Here is a 23,705-nt window from a genome sequence, read left to right as displayed (position 1 = left end):
GCCATTGGTCCATTCAATATTCAAATGTGACTGGTGCGCATGAACAAATTCGAGTTCTCCAGCATTTTTTCCTATTTTATTCTAATTTTCCGTTTTCTCACAAGTAAATTTTAATTAACAATAAAAAAAAAGAAAAGACTACGAATTACTCTAATTACTCTAATTAATTAGAATTACCCCTCGATAAATAGAAAACCAAATGACACTATGCCATAACCTCGAAACGCACGACTTCCAAGTTATAAATAATCTCAATTAATTCCCAAAATACATAAATAAATAAATATTAATGAATAATTAAAATGGAGAGAAACGACAGTTTGAAATCTTTCGTATCATCAGCTAAGGAGTACCTGAATAATCCTAATGATACTTCAACAGCAGTTCTTCAACGAGATCTCGGAGTAAGTATTTATGATAAACCGACGAATGTACAAAAGGAAATTAAATTATTATTATAATTTGAAAATATATTTTATTAATAATTTCAGGTCTTGACAACTCTCCAAGACCTATTGGTCTTCACTCCAGGATCTCCACTAGCTTCAGACTTCTACGAGACCCTCTACACCTTGACCTCGAAGCTGGCACCGATGGATCCGCTCCTGTGGAGTGTCCTGGACCTCCTCCAGGCCCTATCCACCCTTCCCACCGCCCTGAACTCTCTCATCCACATCTACAAATTTCCCCAGCTGCTCTCCCCTTTCCTCTCCACATCCCTCATCCCCGAGAAACGAATAAAATTGCTGAAGCTCTTGAAACGATTAACGAGAGGTATAAAATTCCACTGGCAAGAGTCTCATCTTCCAGCTCTCATCCAGACCCTCACCCAGTGGATAAATCCCTCCCAAGACCCTGAACTCATAACGAGTTCCCTCGGACTTCTGATAAATCTATGCAGAAAAAATCCACCAGCAATTTACACTCTAGTCGAATCAGTGAACAGCAAAAAATTTCACAGGAATCTTCTCCGACTGCAGACCAATACTCCGAAAATAAAAATCCTCTGTTGTGAAATTCTTTTAATCATGGAAGACACTAATTACGAAATTCCAGAGCAGTTCATCCTTAATTTCGTGGAGCTGACATTTAAAATAATCGAGGAGACCCTCGAGGAGAATGATTTCAAAGTCCTGAATGAGGCTGTGGAATTCTTCGAGGAGGTCAGGTGCCACGAAAAGACGAGAAATTATCTCATCAATTACGAGAATTATACAAAAAATTTGAAGGATGTCCTTGAAAAGCTGGAGGGAAAGTGTCCTGAAGCTGTGGAGATTATTTCCAAGTTCTTCACGTCCATCCTCAAGTTGAAAATCCCAGGAATTTTTCAGTTTCACCCACAGCTGACGGGAATTGCTCTGAGATGTTTGAAAAAATTCAGGATCTCCATCAGCAGTCTTTCCCTCCTGAAGACTGTTGTCGTGGACTCCCGGAGAAACAAGAGCTCGGATATTCTCTCAGTACCTCAAATAGACTTCGTGGTGTCTCTGATGACATCTGAGGACATCCTGGAGGATGATCTCCGGGCGATTGAGGTGATCCAGTTGATCCAGGAGTTGACGAAAATCTCGAATTACAGAATGCACGTCAGTCAGTCTGTGCCAGAGCCCAGGATCAGGGAAATGATGAAGAAAATCGACGATGATGACCCCAAGAAAATCATAAAAAACATCTCGACTCCTCTCTACGTAAATCTTCTCTGTCTAATCTCGGATTTGGCTACATCAGACTCCAAATGGCTGACTCTCTACACTGAACTCATTCAGAACAAAAAAATTCAATTGATTTTCGCTGTCTCCATATTGAGAAGCGACTTCGAGACGAAATCCAAGACACTGTCTCTGATTTCTTCAGTTGGATTCAATCAGGAATGCATTCTGGGTGTGACTAAATCTCTCACTGATCTGGAGAACATTCTGCTCATAGAAAAACCCCTGGAGATATCGAATTTGGAGCAGAAGGTCGAGGACTTTGAGAAGCCAAGGAAGCTATCTCTCGAGGACTTGCAGAGACTTGAGAAAATTCTGGATAAATACCAGGAGAAAATCGCTAATAATCAGATGGAGAATGTTTTGATGACTGAATTGATGGAGTTGTATGAGACCAAGATGAATGGAATGAGAAAATCAGAGGACAATTTGCGGAGAAGTTTGATATCTGCTGAGAAAAATGGTGTTTTCCTCCAGCACAAGATATCCTTTATGACCTCTGAATTGGGAAAACTCCACGAGCTACTGTTTTCTTCACAGAAAAACGTGGAGATTGTTCAGAGCGATAACTACAATCTGCATCAGAGATTCGCTGAAGCTGAGAGGGACAGCAAGAAGATCCACGAGAGTCAGAGGATGGAGATTCAGGGATTGAGGAAAATTGTGGCTGAGAAGTCCAAGAGTATTGAGGAGTTCTCTGAGATCAAGAGAGAATTGGAAGATGCTCTCGAGAGGATTGAGGGACTTGTGAAAAAAATGAAGGAGGTGGAGGGAGAGAAGGTGGGGCTCAGGAAAGATAACGAGGAATTGGTCGATAAAAATAGGGAATTGGGGAAAACCATTGGGAAATTGCAGGAGAGTGTTGCCAAGAGGGAGCAGAGGATTCAGGAGAAGGACAGGGAAAATGAGGGCCTTATGGAGGCCATGGGGGCACTCAAGCAGGAAAGTGCACAGCTGATGAGACAGTGCAAGAGTTATGAGACTGCTATTGCTGAGAAGGAAGAGACTATCAAGAAGTTGGAGACTGAGTTAACGGATTTAAGTAGAATGAGGGACATGATTTATTCACTCACTGCTCAGAAAAAAGATGCTGGTCAGAATGAAACTTCTTGATGAAAGAAAATGAAAAAAAAATATTTTTAACCCTCCATTTGAATTTCTTCGATATTTTTCAGACAATTTGACGTTTAATCTAGATTATTCCCATTTTTTTATAAGGAAAACGACGAAAATTGTAATGTTAATGTAATTATAAGACTGGAAATGCTTGAATAATTCAGTTTTAGGTACGACATCATTTTTACAATTGAAAATTCACATTTATAAGGATTTTGTAATTTTGTAAAATAAAAACATTATTAAGACATGATTCTTTATGTTTTATATAATAATATTTAATTACTATAATATATTTACCAAAGAATAATTGAGTGCAAAAATAATTGATTGAAATTTGCGAATTAATCTCTGAAATGAAAAATTCAGAGAATCTATAAATTTCACGTAATACTTTGTTAATAAAAATCTCTAGCTCCATTTCGACAATATTTATTCGTAAATATAACTTTCTTACATCTTCATACAATTATCGACAGTAATTATTATCATCATGATTTTATAACTTTAGAATACTGTAATTATTATCTTGCGAGGAATGTAATTCCAGTGTTTCTTAACATAATTAATTATATTTAATTAATTAATTAAGAAATTAAAGCAATTAAAATTGCATCCTGTTGTGATTTTTTTTTTATTTACACTCATTAAAAATCTATTCTCTTTTTCATTGGATTACTCTCTACGGTAATTTATCATTAATTTAATCGATTATTGCTTTCCACTGGTAATAATTTCCCCTAATTATCAATGAATTTCACGTAATTTTCCACTAATTCATAAATTTATACTGTTTACGTATTTCGGATATGTTAAAATGTGAAAAATTAATTGAAATTGTACCTTTGTATTTGCCATTACAATTAATTTAATCATGTTCTCTTTATTCCGTTATTATTAGTTCATCAATTAAAATCAATCAAGGCATTTTTGTTATTTCCATTGTCATCGAAATTTCAATTGATTTACAAATACTTTTCACACGCAACTCGTTATCCATTTATCGAAATCCTGAGTTTATTTCTACTGTTCAATTAACAAATATCAACAACAAAGATTATTGTTGTATTAACAATAAATATTCATCATAGAAATAATTCTCTTTAAAATGTTTCGTTAGTTATGCGAATTGTGCGATTTTTTGGGAGAATAAATTATTTAATTAGTCAAGTCCTTTCACGTTTTTTTTTTGGTATTTTTTTTATACTGTTGATGCTTTTGTGATTATCCATTTTGTTTATTATCTTACGGTGCGTGAAGAGAGCACCAAAAAATCTTGAATTCTTTGCGAAGAAACATTTTTAATTTAGAAGAAATGCAGGTTTTTAATTAATGATGTGATATTCCAGGAAATAATGACAGATGTTAATTTATTTAATATTTCATTGAAAAAATGAATGATTCAGTTTTATTGAGATTCCTTGAGAAATCTGTAGGATATTCTCCCGATATTTTTCTGAATTCCGGATTTTTCTCGTCCTTGAATCACAATTTCTATTTTTCAACTGAAATATTTTATTCTGCAACTCCTCAATTGTTCTAAATGATGAAAATTTATCTCTAATAAAATAACTGATAACCAAAAATGAAACAGAAAAGAATATCTCAATAAAAATTCGTCGAAAAATAAACTCCAGACGTAAAAAATTAAGTAATGGAAATTGGATGAATTTTCTAATATTCAAATGAACCGAAAAATGCGGGAATAAAGCCCCCAAAATTCCTCCCCTAAAAAAATCAGTGAACAATCCCCAAAATTCAGAGATGAATCCACCAAAAGAAAAAATAAAAATTCCCTTAAAATGCGCTAAGAGCGAGTCGATCAGCACTGGTGGAATGAGATCGCCTGGTAATTCCGCGATGATCAAATCATCAACTGCCTCGACTCCAGGGCTGCTCCTTAGCCGACGCAAACAATAAATAAAAGCAATTAGCCAGCATATTAATGCCAGCAGCAAGCCAAAAAACAACATGCCACCGAGAGAGTGTCTCATGCCCAGCGATGAGTCGTCCAACAACATAAGGAGCAAGAAATCCACAGGCATTGGATGCAGCATTGGTGATGCCATAAAGTGTTCCAGCATACCTCGGGGCTAGTGCAATATGATTCATCTGATTTCCAGCATAAATAGCCCCCTGGAGTGATCCAAGACCAGCCAGCATGATCATGACCCATACCCTGTCACACCCAGCCCAAATAGCCCCGAGAAAGCTGAGACTAGGTCCCAGTGAGCCGATGGTATTCCAGAATTTCATGGATGTCAAGGGTGTCATGACCCTCCGCTCCAGGAGATTGTCCGCTAGACTGCAGATCACCAGGCCCATTATCCAGGCTGATAGGTAGGGAAGAGTTGACAATAGGGCGTCCTGTTGAACATCAAAATGAAGAATTCTGTCCATATACGCTGGTAATTCCGTCAGGAGTGTGTAAAATGCCCATGCCTGACCACACTGGGTTATAGTTATCGCCCACATCGGTCCTGATGTAAGAACTGACAGCCAGGGTACTCCCCTGTCATCATTATCATTTTTTGGTTCAACGCACGCCTCGATGTACAGCTTCTCCTGGATATCGATTCTTGGATGCTGAGCTGGTGTATCGTAGATGAAAAATAACCAGAATATGTACCATATTATTCCTAGGCTGCCAAACAAGTAGAAGGCTAGGGGCCAACCACCCCAGAGATCCAGAGAGCACAGCCATCCACTCAGTGGGAGGGATATCACTGTTCCGAAATTTGAACCCGCGTATACCAGGGCTGCGAATTTACTTCTCTCCATTGGGGGCACCCAGTGGGCAAGCATTGAGTGCATCGCTGGAAATGTTACACCCTCGGTGAAGCCTTCTGCGATACGAACAACAAGAAATGCTGGGAGACCCCAATAGGCTGCCCATGGGCTTACTACTGTCAGAATTGCTGTGAGCAATACACCGAGACCGTACACCAGCTTTCCACCTACTTTCTCCGCCATTCGACCACCAGGTACATTCGTTATAACGTAACCCAGGAAAAATGATCCCAGGATCACACCCTGGGTTTTCTCGTCCCAGTTGAATTCTCCTGGGCTCTGCAAATTCATTTATTGTTCTCTCATTTTTTCTTTTCATTGAAAAAAAAAAATTCTGTTTAGAGTTTTAAGTTGATGACTCCATGACAAATTGTTTTATTTTGTTTAGATTTTATTGTTATAGTGGCTTTTATTGTTATTGATTATTTATTTTTGGGTAATAATTTTTTTTTGTCGGTATGTAAATATTTTTTGGAAAATTATAGGTTTTTGGAATTCGCTGGTGGCCTTGAGGACGACAGCTCTATTGTTTCTCGATTATAAATGGGACAGTGTTGGTGGATGATAAGAGAATACGGCCAATATTCTGATAGCATAACAAAATGTGACGATTTTTTTTTCTGCCACTTGATCAAATAATCAGTTTGTACTCTTCCGGTGTCTCCAGCAGCGATACCTCTTAAAATTAATCTAGTATTCCCAAAAATGATACGATATCATTCGAATTCACAAAAAAAAACTACCGATCCGCGCGGAATTCCGTAGAATTTTGAATTAAATTCGAAAATGTGGCAAAATTTTTTTTGCGTTTGCGGAAGTTAAAGGATTGCCCCAGAATTTTTATTTTCCATCCCCTCTATTGTCTCAAGACATTTATTTTTAATTGGAGGATCGAGTGATTGAATTAAATTAATGGAAATTGATGGAGGGACGGAATTTTTGTGAATATTTAAATATTTCTTACGGGAATGAATGTCTCGTTGACTGGAATGACTTTGGGACAGACATCGGTGTTTGTCTCGTTGTCGTTGTCCGGAAATGCTGTCTGATTTACCATCGAGACAATAGCCACTGAGAGATTGACTCTCATTGCATAAACTAGGGCAAAACCTAGAAATCCTAGAAATCCCAGAACATGTCTCGCTTTAACAGATGACTTTGTGTCACTCGGAATTTGCCTCAGAGTCACTGAAATCACATAATTATTTTATTTATTATTAACTAAAAAAACAGGATATAATAAACAATTACAATTACATTCCGCAAATTACGCAAATCCGGAAATTAATTTTTTTAAGGGGATTAATTTATTGCAGATCTAGAGTTCTGCGATAAAAAAATTTAAATAAAAAAATTGTTAAGCCTAATCTGTTCTCAGGCATGGAGTCCATTGAATTTCGTAATTGTCTGTTATTAGAACGTGAAAATAGTAATTCCACATCCGTGACCATTTACTGTGAATGTCTTTGTTGTGACGGAAAGAAAAGGAAAAAAAGCCTGAGGATTATTTTTATTTTCTCGTTACTCCAATGACTGGCGGTTGAAAATAAAAATGTCAAGTAATTGATTGAATTACCACGCGCGTCCTATTGTTAATAATAATTCCACATGTTGCTTACCTTTTTCTAAAGAATCATTAACACAAAGTGGGGCATCATCATGAGTGACAGTTGGATCCAACACCTCCATGGCACTCCGTAATTTAATGACTATTTAATGGTAATCGGGATAATTCTTTTGTTTAATTTTTCACAATTTTTAGACTGCAAATACTTTCACGGAATGACGCACCACTGGACTGATGGGTGGTACTTTTTTTTTTCTCAATAACAACACACACATTGACAAAAAATCCTGGATTTACAGCTGGGGCACGATCACTCCCGAATAGCTGTCAATTTTTCGTTCGGTTAACATCGGGAGTGCATTTTGAATTCACGCGGGAAACGTCTGGCGCATGCGCTGGAAAATTATTTCAAATTTATTATTAAAAATTGCAGATATTTAAGGATTTGATAAAAAAATATTCCGGAACACAGCCTTCGAGTTTTTGGAATTATTATTATGTGATTCAGTTGCAAAACTAAAAGAATAATTTTAATTAATTTATTGAATTAAATTTTTTGATGTGCGGGGAAATTTTTAAATAATTATTGAGAAGACAATTCTTTATGAAAAATAATCGTTTTATTCTGTATAAACGACAAAGTGATTTTTACCGCAGATTATCGACGTAGAGTGAAAAGGGCGTATGTAATCTGCAAATGGAAATTTCATTTTATTACTCACAATTTTTCGTGGAAAATTCTGGGAAAAAGTTTCATTTGCCGACCGGAAATGGAAAATTTCCTCAATGGAAAAATTGTAATTACGCCCTTTTAAATCTACGACGAGATGTTTACAATTGAATGGTAATTTTGGAATTCCTCTCAACACATTCCGTTTGACGTACGAGAAAATGTTGATTTTCCTTTTTCACTGATTCGTAATACAAAATTTCCACTTGCCTGTGGAAAAAAAAAATGAAGAAAAAAATTATTGTACATGGATCAGTACAATCACTACATCTTGGAAAATAACATATTCGTAGGATCAATAAAATTCGATGAAAAAAAATGGGCGCGATGAGTAAAAAAATCGTAATGATAAAAATGAAATGTTGAGCTCGAGATATTGAGAGTAAAAATTATTTGAGATTTATAAACGGCCCTTTGACGAAAATTCGAGAATAAATATGGAAAAATGCAATAAATAAACTGAATGTTTACGAAATTCTATTGAAAAGTCGTTGGACCTTTGAGAATTCTACGGGAATTTATTAAAAAATGACTTGTGCATCGATTTCTATGTGAAATTGAATGAAAAATTGAGAACAGCTGTTGATTTTCCAATACAAATTGTTCCATCGGGCCCATTATCTGTCTTCCATCGGGCCCATTATCTGTCTCAAGTTTATAAAAAAGAGAAATTTATAAACTTTTCAATCGCGAAGATCTCAGAACAATTCGTACAGGCCGCTGTATCCATCAATTATTTTTCATACCTATGATTATAAATTTTTATCTGAAATATTCTAATTACATTATATATCCTAAGAAAAAAATTCACTGAAAAATCAAATTCGTTAGGAAATTGGATATAATTCCCTCTGAAAATACCCTAAAGTAATAAATCATTCAGAAAAATCTCTGATTACCTAAAAACTCCATGACTTTCTAAAAAAAAAATGGGATAAACAAATAAAAATGGATGAATCCAAAAAAACTGAAATGCTTTCCCCCAAAAATTTGATTTGCCCGTGAATTTTTCGAGCGACGACTGACGCTTGAATGAACCAACTCCTGAAGAATAATCCGACCCTAGAAATCTGCAATTTCCAAATGCACAATCCTCTCCAGCACCTCCAGGATAATCTGAACAACAAGGACACCCTTCATCGTTGGAGTAAATCCCTGCAGGGGTAGAGATCCCCTCAATCCTGAGAATTACCCCTTCGTAATCCAGGACATGCCCTCTTCTTGTGTCCATGCTCACCACAATTGAAGCAACCATTGGCTCTATCAGGCTTCCTAAAATTCCTAGCCAAATGATTCTTCCCATTCCTCTTGCTCCCTTCCTCACCACCCTCATTCTTCCTCCGGCCATCGCTCCCGAAGAAAATATCAAAGAACTTATCGAGCTCCGCGAGACTCTTCTCCCTGCAGTAGATGCACGTCTTCATCCTGACATCAGCATCACTGATTCCATGAACAACCAGATCAAATATCTTTTCCTCACTCACCTCAAAATTTAACCTGTTTATCCTATTGACCTTTTCGTAATAATAAGCTTTGATACTCATGCCGCTGGAGTCACTGGTGAACTGGACCATTTCCTCGAGTGATTCCCCAAAGCTAACGGTTTTGGTAAAGGGAAATTTTTCAGCAATTGCCATTGAAAATTCTCTCCAGCTGAGAAATGGAGTGTCTGATACCGATACTTGCTCGTACCATCCCCTGGCGCATCCCCTGAGTCTCAGGGTAGCTAGATATAATTTCTGCCAATTATTCCAATGACGAACATCAGCGCAATGATTCACTCGAGTCAACCAATCGTCGACGCTCATTCTCTTGGACTCGGGATCGAATTCCGGGAGAATTTTTTCATTTAGATCGTCATCCGCGATCATTGGACTCAGCTGGATCTGATTGCTCAGGGCACCTGACAATTTCTCAATGTCCGATTTATTCGGCTGGTGATTGTCTCTGGAGGATTTTTCTGGAACTTTGGGGTATCGGTTTGACGATCTCTCGTTGCTTCGCGATCTGCTGCGACGACGATGGAGTCGTTCCCTCGATTGACTTCTCTCTCGATATGTTGAGGTCGTTGAGATGCTGGGGCTACGAAATCGACGGTTTCGAGAGGGACTTTTGTCTCGTTGGCCTGGTGTTCGCGATCTTTTTCGACGATTTTTACTTCTTTTTGGCTCTCGCTCCAGCGATCGGGAATCGTGACGCCATCCTCGACGGTCTCGATCTTCACTCGGATCACGACTGTGTTTTGGCATTTTCCTGGGGGCAGTCTACCGTTCGTCTGTTCCTGGATGAAGATCGTTTTATGAATTTATGGGGAGAAATTACCGATTTTTCAGAGGATCTCATCAATTTACGAGTGGAAAGTCTCTGTTTTCGGGGGATATCTCCGGATCTAGGGGAGATAGAGATTTTTTTGTGAGGACCTTTCTTAAAGAGGAGAATTCACACTACAAAAAATGTTCTACACAAATTTCGGTATCTCTGCTAGATTCCGAGATTTTCAAAATTAAACGTTTCCATGAATTTGATTGCCGATTTTCCGGTGTCAATAACTCCATAATATCTATAAATTCTTCTTAATTATAAATCTGCATGGAAAATATACCAATGACGTTACATTCTTTAATTACCCCACCCCCACTTCCAATGAAAATAAACCCCCAAAAAACCGACTAAACATTTCATTGAATTTCACCTGCAAAAATTTTGGAATCCGGCGAAAAACCAATCGAATCCAATCGCGTCGGGGCTTTCAATTTTTACAAGTATTTCTACGAATTTTTCACTCACAATTAATGACTTGATGAATCCCTCGTGCTGATGAGCTGATGGAATCGTTGCACTCGACTGACGAATGATGAAAAAAAATTCTTTGGCGTAATTTATTTCAACAATACCCGTCGTTTTGGATTGGATCCATTATTCATTGGATTGAGGTTAAGATTCGGTTGGAGAATATTTTTTTTACCGAGGAGAAATTACGCCTTTCCATTTTGCGGTAGAAATGGAAAGCTCTAGTCGATAATTCCGGGAATGACTAAAAAAATCAATAATTAATAATAATAATAATAATAAGTATTGTAATATAGATATAAAAATAATAATAATAATGCATTTTGATAATTTTATTTTAGATATTTTAATAAAATAATTATTCATCAATGATTAATGATTAATAGTTAATAATAATCTTCGTTATTGTAACAATATCTAAAGTGTTTTATTTTTGTGAATGAATTTAAGAATATGAAAAAAAAGCAGAGGTAATAATTATTGAAACAATGATGTAATTTTTTTCAATAATTCGAGATTTGAATTACCCGCCAAAAAAGTGGCCACCGCGTAAATTCAAAAAATGGTATGGTGACATCGACGGGGTGAATTTTATTTTCTGGGGTGTAAATGCTTTTGTTTTTTATTTGTTTAACTGAAATTTAGCCGGCTGTTGAACGGGTGGAAGGGGGAAGCCACATCTTGTGGAATTTTGAATAAAAAAAATTTTCAATGCATTGAAGATATACTACTAATGAAATTTTAATTTTTAAATGAGCGTGTGGTCTAATTGGCAGCGTGCTTGCCTATCACGCCGGCGGCTAGGGTTCGATCCTAGCGCCATTCATTTTTTTTTTTTCAAAATAATTCCAATTTTTTCTTTTGTGAATGTCTAATCAATCGAGTAAAAAAAGTATAAGTATAGAAATTGAAAAATTCGAAATTTTTGAAGAAGTATCAGGGGAACATGACAATCGAGGAGCTATTCACTGAAATTTTCACTGAAAGTGAAAAATTCGAAATTTTCGGAAAAGTATCAGGAGAACATGACAATCGAGGAGCTATTGACTGAAATTTTCACTGAAAGTGAAAAATTCGAAATTTTCGGAAAAGTATCAGGAGCACATGACAATCGAGGAGCTATTGACTGAAATTTTCACTGAAAGTGAAAAATTCGAAATTTTCGGAAAAGTATCAGGAGAACATGACAACCGAGGAGCTATTCACTGAAATTTTCACTGCAAGTGAAAAATTCGAAATTTTAGGAAAGGTATCAGGAGAACATGACAATCGAGGAGCTATTCACTGAAATTTTCACTGAAAGTGAAAAATTCGAAATTTTCGAAAAACTATCAGGAGAACATGACAATCGAGGAGCTATTCAGTTTTTAAACAATATTTCCATTGATTAACCAGTTACAAAAGAAAAAATTGGATTTATTTAAAAAAAAAAAAATTAACGGTGCTAGGATCGAACCCTAGCCGCCCGCGTGGAAGGCAAGCACGCTGCCCATTAGCCCACGCGCTCATTCTAAAAACATAATTTCATTACTAGTATATCTTCAATACATTGAAAATTTTTTTTATTTGAAATTCCACAGGATATGGCTTCCCCCTTCCACTCGGTCAACACCCGGCTAAATTCCAGTTAAACAAATAAAAAACAAAAGCATTCATACCGCAGAAAATAAAATTCACCCCGTCGACTTCCTGGACACCCCAGGATTGCGTGTGGCGCCCTCCCTCTCTTGGGGTGGAGTACTACGATGCCGCGGGGGTCACTCCAACCCCCAGAACTGACCCTCTACTTCAATCAATCTTCTTTGAACTTCATAATGGTCGATTGTTTTGTCTCCGGCGAGAATTCCTCATCCACGACTTCCCCAGGAATTCATGATTTCAAAGAAAAAGTTATTGTTAGTGAATAAAAAATAGAGACACCCACTCCAAAAAATATCTGAAATTAATAACTAAAAAAATAGATAAGTCCTGAAGTCCTCAGGATGGTCTTCACCAAGGAGTACAGGATATGCATGCCTCTGACTGTTGAAGAGGTGAATATTATTTAGCAATAGTTTAATTGATTATTGATAATAAAAATATTATTTTCTTGTGCAGTATCGGGTGGGACAGCTCTACATGATCGCGAGACACAGTCATGAGCAGTCAGATGCTGATGAAGGAGTTGAAGTCGTGGAGAATTCTGAATGTGTGGATCCAGTTCATGGGAGAGGACAGTACACAGAAAAAAGAATTCATCTGTCCAGTAAATTGCCTTATTGGATTCAAGCCCTCATTCCTAGAATATTTTACGTGACAGAGAAGGCGTGGAACTACTATCCCTTCACCATAACAGAATACACTTGTTCATTTCTCCCAAAATTTCAAATATCCATCAAAACACGGTACGAGGACAACAACGGATCAACAGAAAACTGTCTAGGAATAACACCAGTGGAATTGGTACAGCGAGATGTTGACTTCATCGATATAGCGTATGATGAACTGTCGGCGAAGCATTACAAAGAGGAAGAGGATCCCAAGTTTTTTCAGTCGAAAAAAACTGGGCGAGGACCACTCGTGGAAGGCTGGCGTGACACTACAAATCCCATAATGTGTTCCTATAAACTTGTGGATGCGTCCTTTGAGGTCTGGGGATTGCAGACACGTGTTGAGGATTTTATTCACAAGTGTATCAGGGATATTCTTCTTCTTGGACATCGCCAGGCCTTCGCCTGGATCGACCAGTGGGTCGAGATGTCCATCGAAGACGTTCGAGAGTACGAAAAAAAAATGCATGCAGCCACTAATGAAAAAATTCAGATTAAAAATGATGAGACAATTCAATCATCACCAGGTACTCCACTCGGATCAACTCCATCATCTCCTAAGAGTCCTAATGATTCTGCTAATCGCTCTTGGTTCTCTTGGTCGTAACTACGAAATTTAATCATTATTACTAGTGATTATCGCTTAGATCGTCCGAATTATTTGTCTAGTGTAAATAATTTAATTAGAATTTTGGGATTAGTCATCACAAAATTCATAATTAATTATAAATAGTTGAGCAAATCAATTATTTCACATTTTTTGGGCACTCCAGGCCCAGAATTTTTTTATTCAGATCTGTGATCTTCAAAATTTTGTCGTTTTTCTTTCGATACTAATTGTTCTGTTCAACATTTTTTTTTTTTGAATTTTTTCGTAATTTTTTCGTAATTTTTTCTGTTTGTAAGTGAAGGAGAATTCATTCTCCGATTCGTGAGATATTTATTTGATTCATCAATACTCTCATCGATCAGCTGTAATGCACATCGAGGTTCGTTGAATTTGAAATGATAATGAAGAATTGAAACTGTAATTGTGTAATAAAAGTGTATAAAACAACAGAATGAAAATTTTATTGTTAATTATTTGAAGATTATTTCAGAAAATTTCAAATTTCAAATCGATAATCACGGAAAAAACATTAATCATCGATTTATTCCAGAAACTATCGATTTACGAAAAAAATGGCAGATAACTTTTTTATAGCCCATAAAATTCCCGAGAGAAAAGGTCTCTTGATATTTTCCCATAAAATCCCGAATTTCCAAATAAATCAAGCGTTTTAAATTTCATCCCCCAATTGTTCCACAATCATTGCGCAATTTCCCCTATAAAACTCTATAAACAATTAACTTAATTAATTCCGTGCATTCTTCCTATCCCCCGGGTCAACCCCATGTTTTTTTAATAATAACTTCAATTAATTAATGAATTTTAAATAATTTTTTCCATTTTTTTCAATTCGAAATTGCGGAGAAGTTGAATTTTTCGAAATTCACGTTTCGTTTATTTTTTATTCGCGCGTTAGATTTTGGAATGTTTCATGAGACGAAGCGTTTTGAAATGGAAAATTCACGGGAGAATTATTGATCTCGTTTTGGGCGGGTGGGGGTGAGGGTGCGCACACGACAAATGCAATAAGAGGGTGAGTAAATTCATGTACATTCAGTCTCTCTCGTGTTTTCGACGCCCCTGCAACACCGGACGCCGGTTTGTTGACCATTAACACCATGTCTGGGGGTAAGAATATCCCAAAAACAATATTTCAATAAATTATTTGTTTATTAAACATAATTTATCATTTTTTTTCAATTAATATCTCCTTTACTCCACACCAGCACGACCCCTCACCCCATAATTCATAATTAAAGATTATTTATTTATTTATTCAGATGTGGATTATTTATTGAGATTATTTCTATTGTTATTAATGATGGTAATTGTTTATTTGTTTGTATTTGTATTTAGAAATACAAGGAGTGAAAAATTAATTAGAATTCATAATCTTGAAATAATTTCTATTTTTTATTGTTGCTAAGAAATTTAATACTAAAAAAATGTTTTTCCGTGATTTGTTTCATGTCTGGGGGTAAGAATATCCCAAAAACAATATTTCAATAAATTATTAGTTTATTAAACATAATTTATCATTTTTTTTCAATTAATATCTCCTTTACTCCACACCAGCACGACCCCTCACCCCATAATCCATAATTAAAGATTATTTATTTATTTATTCAGATGTGGATTATTTATTGAGATTATTTCTATTGTTATTACTGATGGTAATTGTTTAGTTGTTTTTATTTGTATTTAGAAATATATTAGACGCCCGTTTGGCTGGAGTGAAAAATTAATTAGAATTCATAATCTTTAGATAATTTTTATTTTTTATTGTTGCTAAGAAATTTAATACTAAAAAAATGTTTTTCGTATTTTTTTTAACGTTTCTTTTAGCAAGACAGGGACTATATCGGTTTTGCAACACTTCCGGAACAGGTCCACAGGAAATCGGTGAAAAGAGGATTTGAATTTACACTTATGGTCTTGGGTGAATCAGGACTGGGTAAATCGACCTTGATTAATAGTTTGTTCCTCGGGGATCTCTACAAGGAAAGAAAAATACCAGATGTCGGAGGTGAATGCCAGATCCAAACATTCAAAAATAATCCAGGGTCCAGAAAACATCGAGTGCTCGAAAAACGAAAAAAAAAAAAATCATCAAAACTCCCGAGGAATTTATTATCCAATTACTTCAATTTTAATTCATCGGTCTAATCGATTTTTATCCAACGAATGATTAATTGACAGTCGAATAAATTTATCTCCATTTTTATTATTTTATATTAACAATTCGTGATAATTTTTTAATAATTCTATATGAATTTTAAAAAGTCGAATTTATTTTTGATTGAATGATTTTTAATGTGCCCGAAAGTCGATGGCTGGACTCGGGAAATATTATTATTATTAATTGATGACGGTTTTTATTGTTTTTATTTTGTTAATGATCGGTTGGGGTTTTAGAGAGAGTGGAAAAAACGACAGCAATCGAGAAAAAGACGATGGATATCGAAGAGAGAGGAGTTCGATTGCGTCTGACGATTGTTGATACACCAGGTGAATGACCCCATGCAATTTTGCATTGAATTTGTTATAATTTTTTTAACAATTTATAAAATTCCTTCGACAACTGATAAATTGGGATAAGTTCATTTTTTTCCGTGCCAGTTTTCAGCCGATATCTCGGAATTAAAGAGAAGTAACGATATTTTCATAGAGACCTTTTTTGTAGATCTGATAATTTTCAACAATAAATGTTCATATAAAAAATGGCGTATGTCCCTTCAATCGCGAGATATCGGCTGAAAACCGGCAGTGAAAAATACGCGCTTATTCCAGTTTGTCAATTCGCTGCTGAATTAATTAGTTAATTGACTTTTATTTATTTATTTAATATTATTTTTATTGTTTTTCAGGCTTTGGTGATCCTGTCAACTGTGAAGACACGTGGAAGGCATGCTCTGCGTATATCGACGAACAATTCAGGCAATATTTCACCGATGAGAGTGGATTGAACCGAAAAAATATTCAGGACAATCGAGTCCACTGTTGCCTGTACTTCATCCCTCCCTACGGTCACGGGTAATTTATTTAAAAATTATCCCTTCAACCTACTAAATAATTACGAATTATTTACGAATGTACAGATTGCGACAATTGGACTTGGAAGTACTTAGACGTCTTCATAGAAAAGTTAACGTCGTACCAGTGATTGCAAAAGCCGATACACTCACCACGAATGAAGTGAAAAAATTGAAGGAACGAATTTTGGCGGATATCGAGGAGCACGAGATTCAAGTGAATAATTACCTATCTATAATAAAATTTAAAAGAACAAAATCGAAGAGAAAATCGGTAAAAAATCGGTAAAGAATCGGTAAAAAATCGGTTAAAAAAAATCGGTAAAAAAATCGGTTCGACTTTTCGTCAAGAAAGAATGAAATAAATAGTGAAAATGATGAATTTTCAACAGATTTATCAATTCCCCGATTGCGACAGCGACGAGGATGAGGAATTTAAACAACAGGATAAGGAGCTGAAAGCAACAGTGCCATTTGCAGTCGTTGGTAGCTCAACTGTCCTGGAAGTTGCTGGAAGAAAAGTCAGAGGAAGACAATATCCCTGGGGAGTAGTCGAGGGTAATAAACCAAAAATTAATTACGAAAAAGAATAACGACGAGAAATTTTAATCGTGAAATTCCACTGATTGAAAGTGAATCGTCAGCGTTCGTTGGCGGGAGAATAATTTGGTATTAATTATTATTTGTTTATTGGTTTCAGTGGAAAATCCAAAACACAGCGATTTTGTTAAATTAAGAACAATGTTGATATCAACTCACATGCAGGATCTCAAGGACGTGACCCAGGATGTTCATTACGAGAATTTCAGGGCCCAATGCATCTCTCAAATTTCTCAGCAAGCCATCAGGGAGAGAAGGTTATTTAATAATTAATTAATTCAATCCAATAAACCCTAGAACAATGAAAAATCATTGAAAACAAATAGAATTTATTACCGATTTATCTCATTTATCCCATTTATCGGGATAAATCCGGATGATGCTCACCAATTTATTGATATTATATAAATTAATCGTAGATTAATATTGATAAACAATTTAATTTGACATTCAGCAAACTGAAGAGAGACTCTGGACCTCATTTCGAGAATAGTATATCTGATACCGATCGGCTTTTATTGCAGAAGGATGAAGAGGTGATTTTATTTTAATATGGAATTTTTTAATTGATGGGGTAGGTATTAATTGGTAATTGTTTTAGATCCGGAGGATGCAAGATATTCTTGCGCAAATGCAAGAGAAACTCAAAGCAAGTGGTCAAGTCGGTGGTGGTGGACTTCGGGGACGAGTTGGAAGTCTCGGGAATGATTTGGATTCTGTGGAGATCGACAAAAAGCGCAACAGTATTATCGATGTTTGAGTAATTAACGTAATCAGGGTAAATACTCTGGAATGCTCCACCAAATATTTCGATTACAATTGATTTATTATTTTTATACAATGATCGTTGTACTCGCAACCGATTTTTTGGGTATATCTTCAGACGGAAGGGAGATAGAGATATTTTCATTGGGACCTTTTTTGTAGCTCTCGTCTTTACTCATTAAAAATGTTATTACAAAAATATCGATTGCTCTCTCCGATTCCGAGATATTCGCGGTGTTCTCCCTGAAAAAATGAAATCGTCATAAAAATTGAGTGAAAATTTATTAATAAAATAAAATATTGATTTATTTTTATTGAAAAATTACTTAATATTCTGGAAATTCGATTGGAATAATTTTTGTCGTGATTTCTTTGGATATTTGGTGAAATATAATCCAGAAATGTTTCTCCACTGGAAAATCAGATAATAAGGAAAACTCAAAGTATAAAAAATGTTTCCGATTTTTTGTAAGCAGTATTATAATTATTAATATCTCAAGGGCATTCGAATAAACAATTGTCACTTGAACACACTAGGTATCGAATATAACCGAAAATTTCAATAAAGACAAATGAGTAATTAGTAAATAAAAATAAAATCAATTTTTTCTCTAAAACTTTATTATTCATCTGCAATGTGTAACAATATTATTGTTTATTTAACATTTTCGTTATGGTCAGGGGTGATTTTATATTCCTCCACGAGTGCCACTAAGTACTTAATTAGTAGATAATAAATAATTCTTACGCATCAATTACACATTAAACTATTGGTTGGAAAATTTTTCGTTCGAGGGAGTGAAAATTATTCCTAGATCGATTGAAAAATTCTTACGATCACTGATCTCACGTTTTTTCATTCCCCAATTCTTCGGAAGATCGAGAAAAATATGGGTCTCGGAAAAATCAAGAGCTTTTCCCATTAAATTCTCTTGAAATTCCAATTTTCATCAACTCCAAAAAAAAAAAATCCATTAATCAACGAATTAAACAATCATAAATTACCGATTAATCCGTTGATTCACTAATTTGGATTGATAATTAAATAATTGATTAATTGTGATGAATCCATTAATCGATTCTCAAAATTTCTAAAAATATCAAAAAATTTTGTTAAATCCCAATTGATTTTTCCAAGGATTTTTCTAAAATAAATTTTTAAAAAAATTCTGGAGAGCTTCCACTGGAGATAAATAATTTTGTCTTGAACACAAACGATTGGGATCACATCTTGTGTCTTCTCGCGATGAAAATGACGACCCCGAGGAGTTCCCTTGGTCCCAGATACCGCATTAATGACACAATCACCAAGAGAAGTGCAGCACCACCCGCAGGTCGATAAGCTGACGATCAGCCAAACAAATTGGTCACGAATGAATTGAATCCAGTGCTGATTGATGAAAAAATTCCATTGCTGCTGTCCTGAGCCGATCCCTGATGCCCATTGACACCAGGACGATAATGATGTGTGTAATCACGAGTTGGATATCTTCCTGGGGGTCCAGCATTTCCGTAATGATCTCCGTGATTATCCACCCTCTGTTCAATCAATTCATTAGATTTTAATAGTTATTTTTAATATTCTAGTTCATTTTTATCAATCGGAAATGGTCTGAGTGCATGGAATGTTAAAGGGGACTCTTCAATTTTTGAAGAACTGAAAAATAAAATGAAATCGGCATTTTTTTCCTGAAAATCGGTAAAAAATCGGTAAAAAAAATCGGTAAAAATCGGCAGAAAAATGGTGAGGAAATAGCATTGAATGATCGATCGATATAAGTCAATATTCCTTACGTCATTATTTAATTTATTTATCCAGTAATTTTTTACTTCACTGGAAAATAAATCGGCATCGGTAAAAATCGGCAGAAAAATATCGAAAAAAATAAGAATAAGCGATGGATCAATTCCATTCAATATTTTTCACTTCCTTATTCCATCCACTCATTATTCGATTGATCGGTGACAATTATCGTTCTGAAAGCCGAGAGAAATCGGTAAAAATGGCTAAAGTGGACAGACAAATGTGGAAAAAAAAATGAATAAGTGATGGATCGGTGGGATCGAATGAAAATATCACGTGTAAATATAAAACCGGACATGTCTGCATCGAAAATAGTTGATGAATCTTTTTTAAATGATAAAAAGTAGAGCAAGTGTTTTTTTTACACTATCGATTCTCCTCGTTTCACATTTTATTTGACACAATATTTTTATCTTCGGAGGCAAGAGGTTTAAACGTTTTGGTCGAGGACATTTTGTTATTTATAGAAAACCACTGGTTGGAGATGAATTGATTTTATCGGGTCTTTTGTTATCGCCTGTCGATTCCTCTATTCAATTAATTCCAACGATGAGGGGATTCCCATCCGCGAATTGTCAGCGGATCGAAATTATATTTCGAATATATTCCAGATATATCCGGCGTGGCAATAATAGCAACACGAGAATTTTTCCCGATTCACTATCTAATTTGAAAATTTTTTTTTCTTCTTTTTTTCACGTCGTCTCAGTTGTAATATAAAGAGGAGAATCGTGCTGAATGATATTATACGGTTGCATGAATTACGAGGGAACAGTTGGAGAAAGAGGAAAAAGTTTAATACTGAAGTGAAATTTTTCGAAAAATCGACGATTTAATTTGATAATTTTTATCGTCAATTCGATGATTTCAGTGATGAGAAAAAATATTTAGAGACTGGAGAAAAAATTCACCTCATTCAAAAATTCACCCCCACCATTCCCCCTCGTTAATTGCCTCCACCTTCTCCCCCTTCCCCTCAAAACCCAATCATGCAGATGATTAATCAAGCAATACAAATCGAATTAACACCGAAAATCTCAATTCCCAGCAAAAAAACCAGAAAACATCACTTTTCAATACTTACATAATCTGTGAGACTATAAAAAAAAGAGGGGGAGGAAAAAACTGTGCAATTTAAATATACATTGTATTCTAATTATTTATCATCAAGGGAAAATACAGATGAACGGAAAATTCTGTTTCAATCGGAATAAAACCGATGTCATTCGATAGCCAGGGAAATTTCAGCTGGAAAACACTTGCTGATGGTAATTTTTACTTCAATAGCACGTGAATTTCGATTTCAAGGTCACGCGCATTTCCAGGCCGTTTCTATTGGATGATTGATTTATTTGAATTTTATGATCAATGCTGGAAAGGTTGAACACTTTTCGGATGAATACGTAATTATCAAAATCGAATTCGCAAATTTCGATTTCAAGGTCACGCGCATTTTCCCGTTTTCCGTGGAACGGGATCAAAAGTAGTTCTTCAGACATGCATTTTCCCGTGAACTTTCATTGGCATCCAAACCTTAAACGGTTGGCGATTTATTTCTCTTTTCCCATCAAAAATGGGAACGCACTCTTCCTCCGATCAATTAATCGATAACGAGAGAAATTTAACTGAAAACCCAATGCACTTTCCACTCCAGTTAACCATTCAAAATTTCTAGAATTAGAATTAAAATGAATTCGGATTTTAATCGTAATAATTTCCAGGTAAATTCCATTTGGCTATGAATTTTTTATCGAAAAAAAAACAGGAATTCTCTTCGTCGAATTGTTATTCCAGTGGATAAACTACGTCAATGAGGGGTTAAGATTAGGAGTTAGGGAAGACGATGGAGTCGGTGTCGACGGGTTCCTGTACCGGGTGATCCAGGTGCGGTGAGGACATTGCTGTATGACGTCTTTCAGTGGTCGTATGTCCCCAAACATCACTCTGTGTCCATTTCTGAAACCACAGGCCTTTGTTTTCCCCTCATGCAATTTTTCTTGTTCCACTTCTGTATTCGTTAAATTTATCCTCTCGCGTTATCAATCCCACGACCACTCTATCTATTTTTTTTTTCGATTCAAGATTTTTTTCTTAGCATTCGTCAAGCACTAGGTTGTGATAATCACTTGCCAGGTGTGTTAGTGAATTATTCGAGGTTCAGGTGGTAATTCTTGATTTTTTATTATTTTCAGAGGACTTTACCTTCGTTCCGTGGAGTGTCACGTTCAGGAGGGTGGGGTGCTCCTCTACAACCATGAATTCAACTTCTCTCGGGGTGTATCCGCTCGCGTAGACCTTGAAAAATTATTTACTCCAATTATCATTATCAATTACACTGCTACCTGTATTAATTCAATACACTAAAAAATTTTTTTGGTACATAATAAATTTTCGACGCTTAAATCACGAATTTCGATTTCAAGGTCACGCTCGTTTACGTTTCGATTTCTATTGGCTCGATTCATTTGAATCGTTCATTTTCGATCAGAGTTTGAAATGATTCAATGGATTTCAGTGCCATTTTTATAAAGTTACTTTGAGAAAGCTCTGAAGTGCCAGAATATATCGAAAGGATCAAGTATTTCCCTAGGAGTCATCCCCTCATCTCGATCGGCACTCGAGATATCCGAAAGCCACTCACCTCGAGCCTGTAGACTCCAGGCAATAGAATCCTCCAGAATTCACCGTATTTGGTCGTGAGAAAACTGATATCCCGTCCCTTCACCTTGACTGATGCCCTCTCAACTGCATTTCCATTTTCATCGATTACGAAACCATGAACACCACGGTGCGCCTCAGCGAGGAATTTTATGAGGGACTGAAAACAAAAATTGCGTTCCCTTACTTTCAATGGAGTTTAAAATTAAAATATTAAAATTAAAAAAAAAAAAAAAATCTTTTTCCAAATTTTTGAATGGACGAATGTTTTCGATTTTTTCAAAATTTTTCCGATGTAAAAATCCCGGCAAATATTGGACTACTATTAATTTTTTTGGAATTGAATTATTTTTTTATATCGATGAGTGAAAGAAAAAACTCACAACACGATTTTCCTCCCAATAATGTGGCAGGTCCTGAGCTGGTGGATATTTACAGCAAGATAATTCAAAAGTAATTTCCATGCATCCATTCCAGACGTAATTGAAGTCTTGCATTCCACCAGTGAGTGGATACCATTCGGCGCCATTGGTTATTCCATCTTTGAAGCCAGGTTGAGAGGGTGAACAGGCTTCACCCCGATACATAGATCCATGATTCTGGGCGTATGTCAATGACAAATGACGGAATACATCATCATCTGGGGATATGCTGGGAGTTGATGAATAACTCTGAAACACTTTGATGACTGTTTCCTTTAGATTTTATCCCGACTCCTAGAAGGGGGTGGGGTCTTTAGATTTTCGGGGTGTTCGATCTTTATTTGGGATGGTCAGGGTGATCCTGGGATCCGGGGCTTGGGATCACTCTCATCCAGGTGTCGGAGACCCTCGGGAGAAATAGCTCCATTCGGATTAATTTTACCTCGGACTTGAGAATGTGAATGGGTATGAGGGAATTCAATTCGAATTTGGGAATTCATATTTGCGAATCGGGAATATGTATTGCAGATCGGGAATTTTTTTCAACATTTTTTTCAATCCTGAATATGAATTCCCGAATGAGGAATTCATATTCTCGAATCCTGAATATGAATTCCGAATGAGGAATACATATTCTCGAATCCTGAATATGAATTCCCGAATGAGAAATAAATATTCTCGAATCCTGAATATGAATTCCGAATGAGAAATAAATATTCTCGAATTCTGAATATGAATTCCCGAATGAAGAATAAATATTCTCGAATTCTGAATATGAATTCCCGAATGAAGAATAAATATTC

At 35.8% G+C, this 23,705-nt stretch overlaps 6 protein-coding genes across 10 annotated transcripts in view; 3 read left to right on the top strand and 3 right to left on the bottom strand.

Annotated features, from left to right (window-relative positions):
- Nucleotides 1–25: 25 nt before the first annotated feature.
- LOC105270055 (protein CIP2A homolog) lies at nt 26–3,078 on the top strand. Its single transcript, XM_011310739.1, has 2 exons — nt 26–404; nt 492–3,078. The coding sequence occupies exons 1-2, from the start codon at nt 303–305 to the stop codon at nt 2,820–2,822; spliced, it is 2,433 nt and encodes an 810-aa protein (XP_011309041.1). The 5' UTR covers nt 26–302; the 3' UTR covers nt 2,823–3,078.
- A 426-nt stretch (nt 3,079–3,504) lies between these two features.
- MFS10 (major facilitator superfamily transporter 10) lies at nt 3,505–7,467 on the bottom strand. Its single transcript, XM_011310740.1, has 3 exons — nt 7,235–7,467; nt 6,580–6,803; nt 3,505–5,894 (listed from the first exon to the last, which is right to left on the bottom strand). Exons 1-3 carry the CDS (start codon nt 7,302–7,304, stop codon nt 4,698–4,700), a joined length of 1,491 nt encoding a protein of 496 aa, XP_011309042.1. The 5' UTR covers nt 7,305–7,467; the 3' UTR covers nt 3,505–4,697.
- Nucleotides 7,468–7,780: 313 nt separating this feature from the next.
- Nucleotides 7,781–10,843, bottom strand: LOC105270053 (uncharacterized). The gene is made up of 2 exons (XM_011310736.1): nt 10,700–10,843; nt 7,781–10,193 (listed from the first exon to the last, which is right to left on the bottom strand). Exon 2 carries the CDS (start codon nt 10,159–10,161, stop codon nt 9,088–9,090), a length of 1,074 nt encoding a protein of 357 aa, XP_011309038.1. The 5' UTR covers nt 10,162–10,193; nt 10,700–10,843; the 3' UTR covers nt 7,781–9,087.
- A 1,666-nt stretch (nt 10,844–12,509) lies between these two features.
- rdgBbeta (cytoplasmic phosphatidylinositol transfer protein 1) lies at nt 12,510–13,757 on the top strand. Its single transcript, XM_011310735.1, has 2 exons — nt 12,510–12,735; nt 12,800–13,757. The coding sequence occupies exons 1-2, from the start codon at nt 12,685–12,687 to the stop codon at nt 13,616–13,618; spliced, it is 870 nt and encodes a 289-aa protein (XP_011309037.1). The 5' UTR covers nt 12,510–12,684; the 3' UTR covers nt 13,619–13,757.
- Nucleotides 13,758–14,654: 897 nt separating this feature from the next.
- Nucleotides 14,655–18,224, top strand: Sep4 (septin 4). Of its 3 annotated transcripts, none has more exons than XM_011310731.1 (9): nt 14,655–14,749; nt 15,471–15,647; nt 16,037–16,129; nt 16,489–16,654; nt 16,720–16,870; nt 17,046–17,211; nt 17,354–17,510; nt 17,708–17,789; nt 17,855–18,224. In XM_011310731.1, the coding sequence occupies exons 1-9, from the start codon at nt 14,740–14,742 to the stop codon at nt 18,011–18,013; spliced, it is 1,161 nt and encodes a 386-aa protein (XP_011309033.1). In that variant the 5' UTR covers nt 14,655–14,739; the 3' UTR covers nt 18,014–18,224. The 3 variants fall into 3 exon arrangements, with proteins under 3 accessions (XP_011309033.1, XP_011309035.1, XP_011309034.1); XM_011310733.1 differs by having other exon boundaries at nt 14,670–14,749; nt 15,467–15,647; XM_011310732.1 differs by lacking the exon at nt 14,655–14,749 and adding an exon at nt 15,089–15,098.
- An 85-nt stretch (nt 18,225–18,309) lies between these two features.
- LOC105270050 (carboxypeptidase M) overlaps nt 18,310–23,705 on the bottom strand; it is a 12,886-nt gene continuing 7,490 nt past the window's right edge. Inside the window, exons 6-9 of one of the 3 annotated variants that reach the window (XM_011310728.1) lie at nt 22,864–23,168; nt 22,464–22,640; nt 22,025–22,117; nt 18,310–19,557 (exon numbers count right to left, since the gene is read on the bottom strand). In XM_011310728.1, the coding sequence (XP_011309030.1) occupies nt 19,369–19,557; nt 22,025–22,117; nt 22,464–22,640; nt 22,864–23,168 (764 nt within the window). In that variant the 3' untranslated portion in view covers nt 18,310–19,368. Of the gene's footprint in view, nt 19,558–20,963; nt 21,779–22,024; nt 22,118–22,463; nt 22,641–22,863; nt 23,169–23,705 lie in introns of those variants that run through there. The other 2 variants (XM_011310729.1, XM_011310730.1) reach the window with 2 other exon arrangements.

The sequence above is a fragment of the Fopius arisanus genome, unplaced genomic scaffold (assembly GCF_000806365.1).
Source record: "Fopius arisanus strain USDA-PBARC FA_bdor unplaced genomic scaffold, ASM80636v1 scaffold00077, whole genome shotgun sequence".
In the NCBI taxonomy this organism is placed as follows: domain Eukaryota; kingdom Metazoa; phylum Arthropoda; class Insecta; order Hymenoptera; family Braconidae; genus Fopius; species Fopius arisanus.
The sequence above is the reverse complement of the archived record's forward strand: the minus strand, read 5'-3'. Positions and strand labels throughout refer to the sequence as shown.

Bases quoted from the DNA above. Each gene is read 5' to 3' on its own strand.
- LOC105270055 (XM_011310739.1), top strand. From the start codon at position 303: ATGGAGAGAAACGACAGTTTGAAATCTTTCGTATCATCAGCTAAGGAG. The intron at 405-491 runs GTAAGTATTTAT...TAATAATTTCAG, and splicing joins TTCTTCAACGAGATCTCGGA to GTCTTGACAACTCTCCAAGA.
- MFS10 (XM_011310740.1), bottom strand. From the start codon at position 7,304: ATGGAGGTGTTGGATCCAACTGTCACTCATGATGATGCCCCACTTTGT. The intron at 6,804-7,234 runs GTAAGCAACATG...ATGTGATTTCAG, and splicing joins TAATGATTCTTTAGAAAAAG to TGACTCTGAGGCAAATTCCG. The intron at 5,895-6,579 runs GTAAGAAATATT...ATGAATTTGCAG, and splicing joins TCAACGAGACATTCATTCCC to AGCCCAGGAGAATTCAACTG.
- LOC105270053 (XM_011310736.1), bottom strand. From the start codon at position 10,161: ATGCCAAAACACAGTCGTGATCCGAGTGAAGATCGAGACCGTCGAGGA.
- rdgBbeta (XM_011310735.1), top strand. From the start codon at position 12,685: ATGGTCTTCACCAAGGAGTACAGGATATGCATGCCTCTGACTGTTGAA. The intron at 12,736-12,799 runs GTGAATATTATT...TTTCTTGTGCAG, and splicing joins TGCCTCTGACTGTTGAAGAG to TATCGGGTGGGACAGCTCTA.
- Sep4 (XM_011310731.1), top strand. The intron at 15,648-16,036 runs GTGAATGCCAGA...TTGGGGTTTTAG, and splicing joins AAAAATACCAGATGTCGGAG to AGAGAGTGGAAAAAACGACA. The intron at 16,130-16,488 runs GTGAATGACCCC...ATTGTTTTTCAG, and splicing joins GACGATTGTTGATACACCAG to GCTTTGGTGATCCTGTCAAC.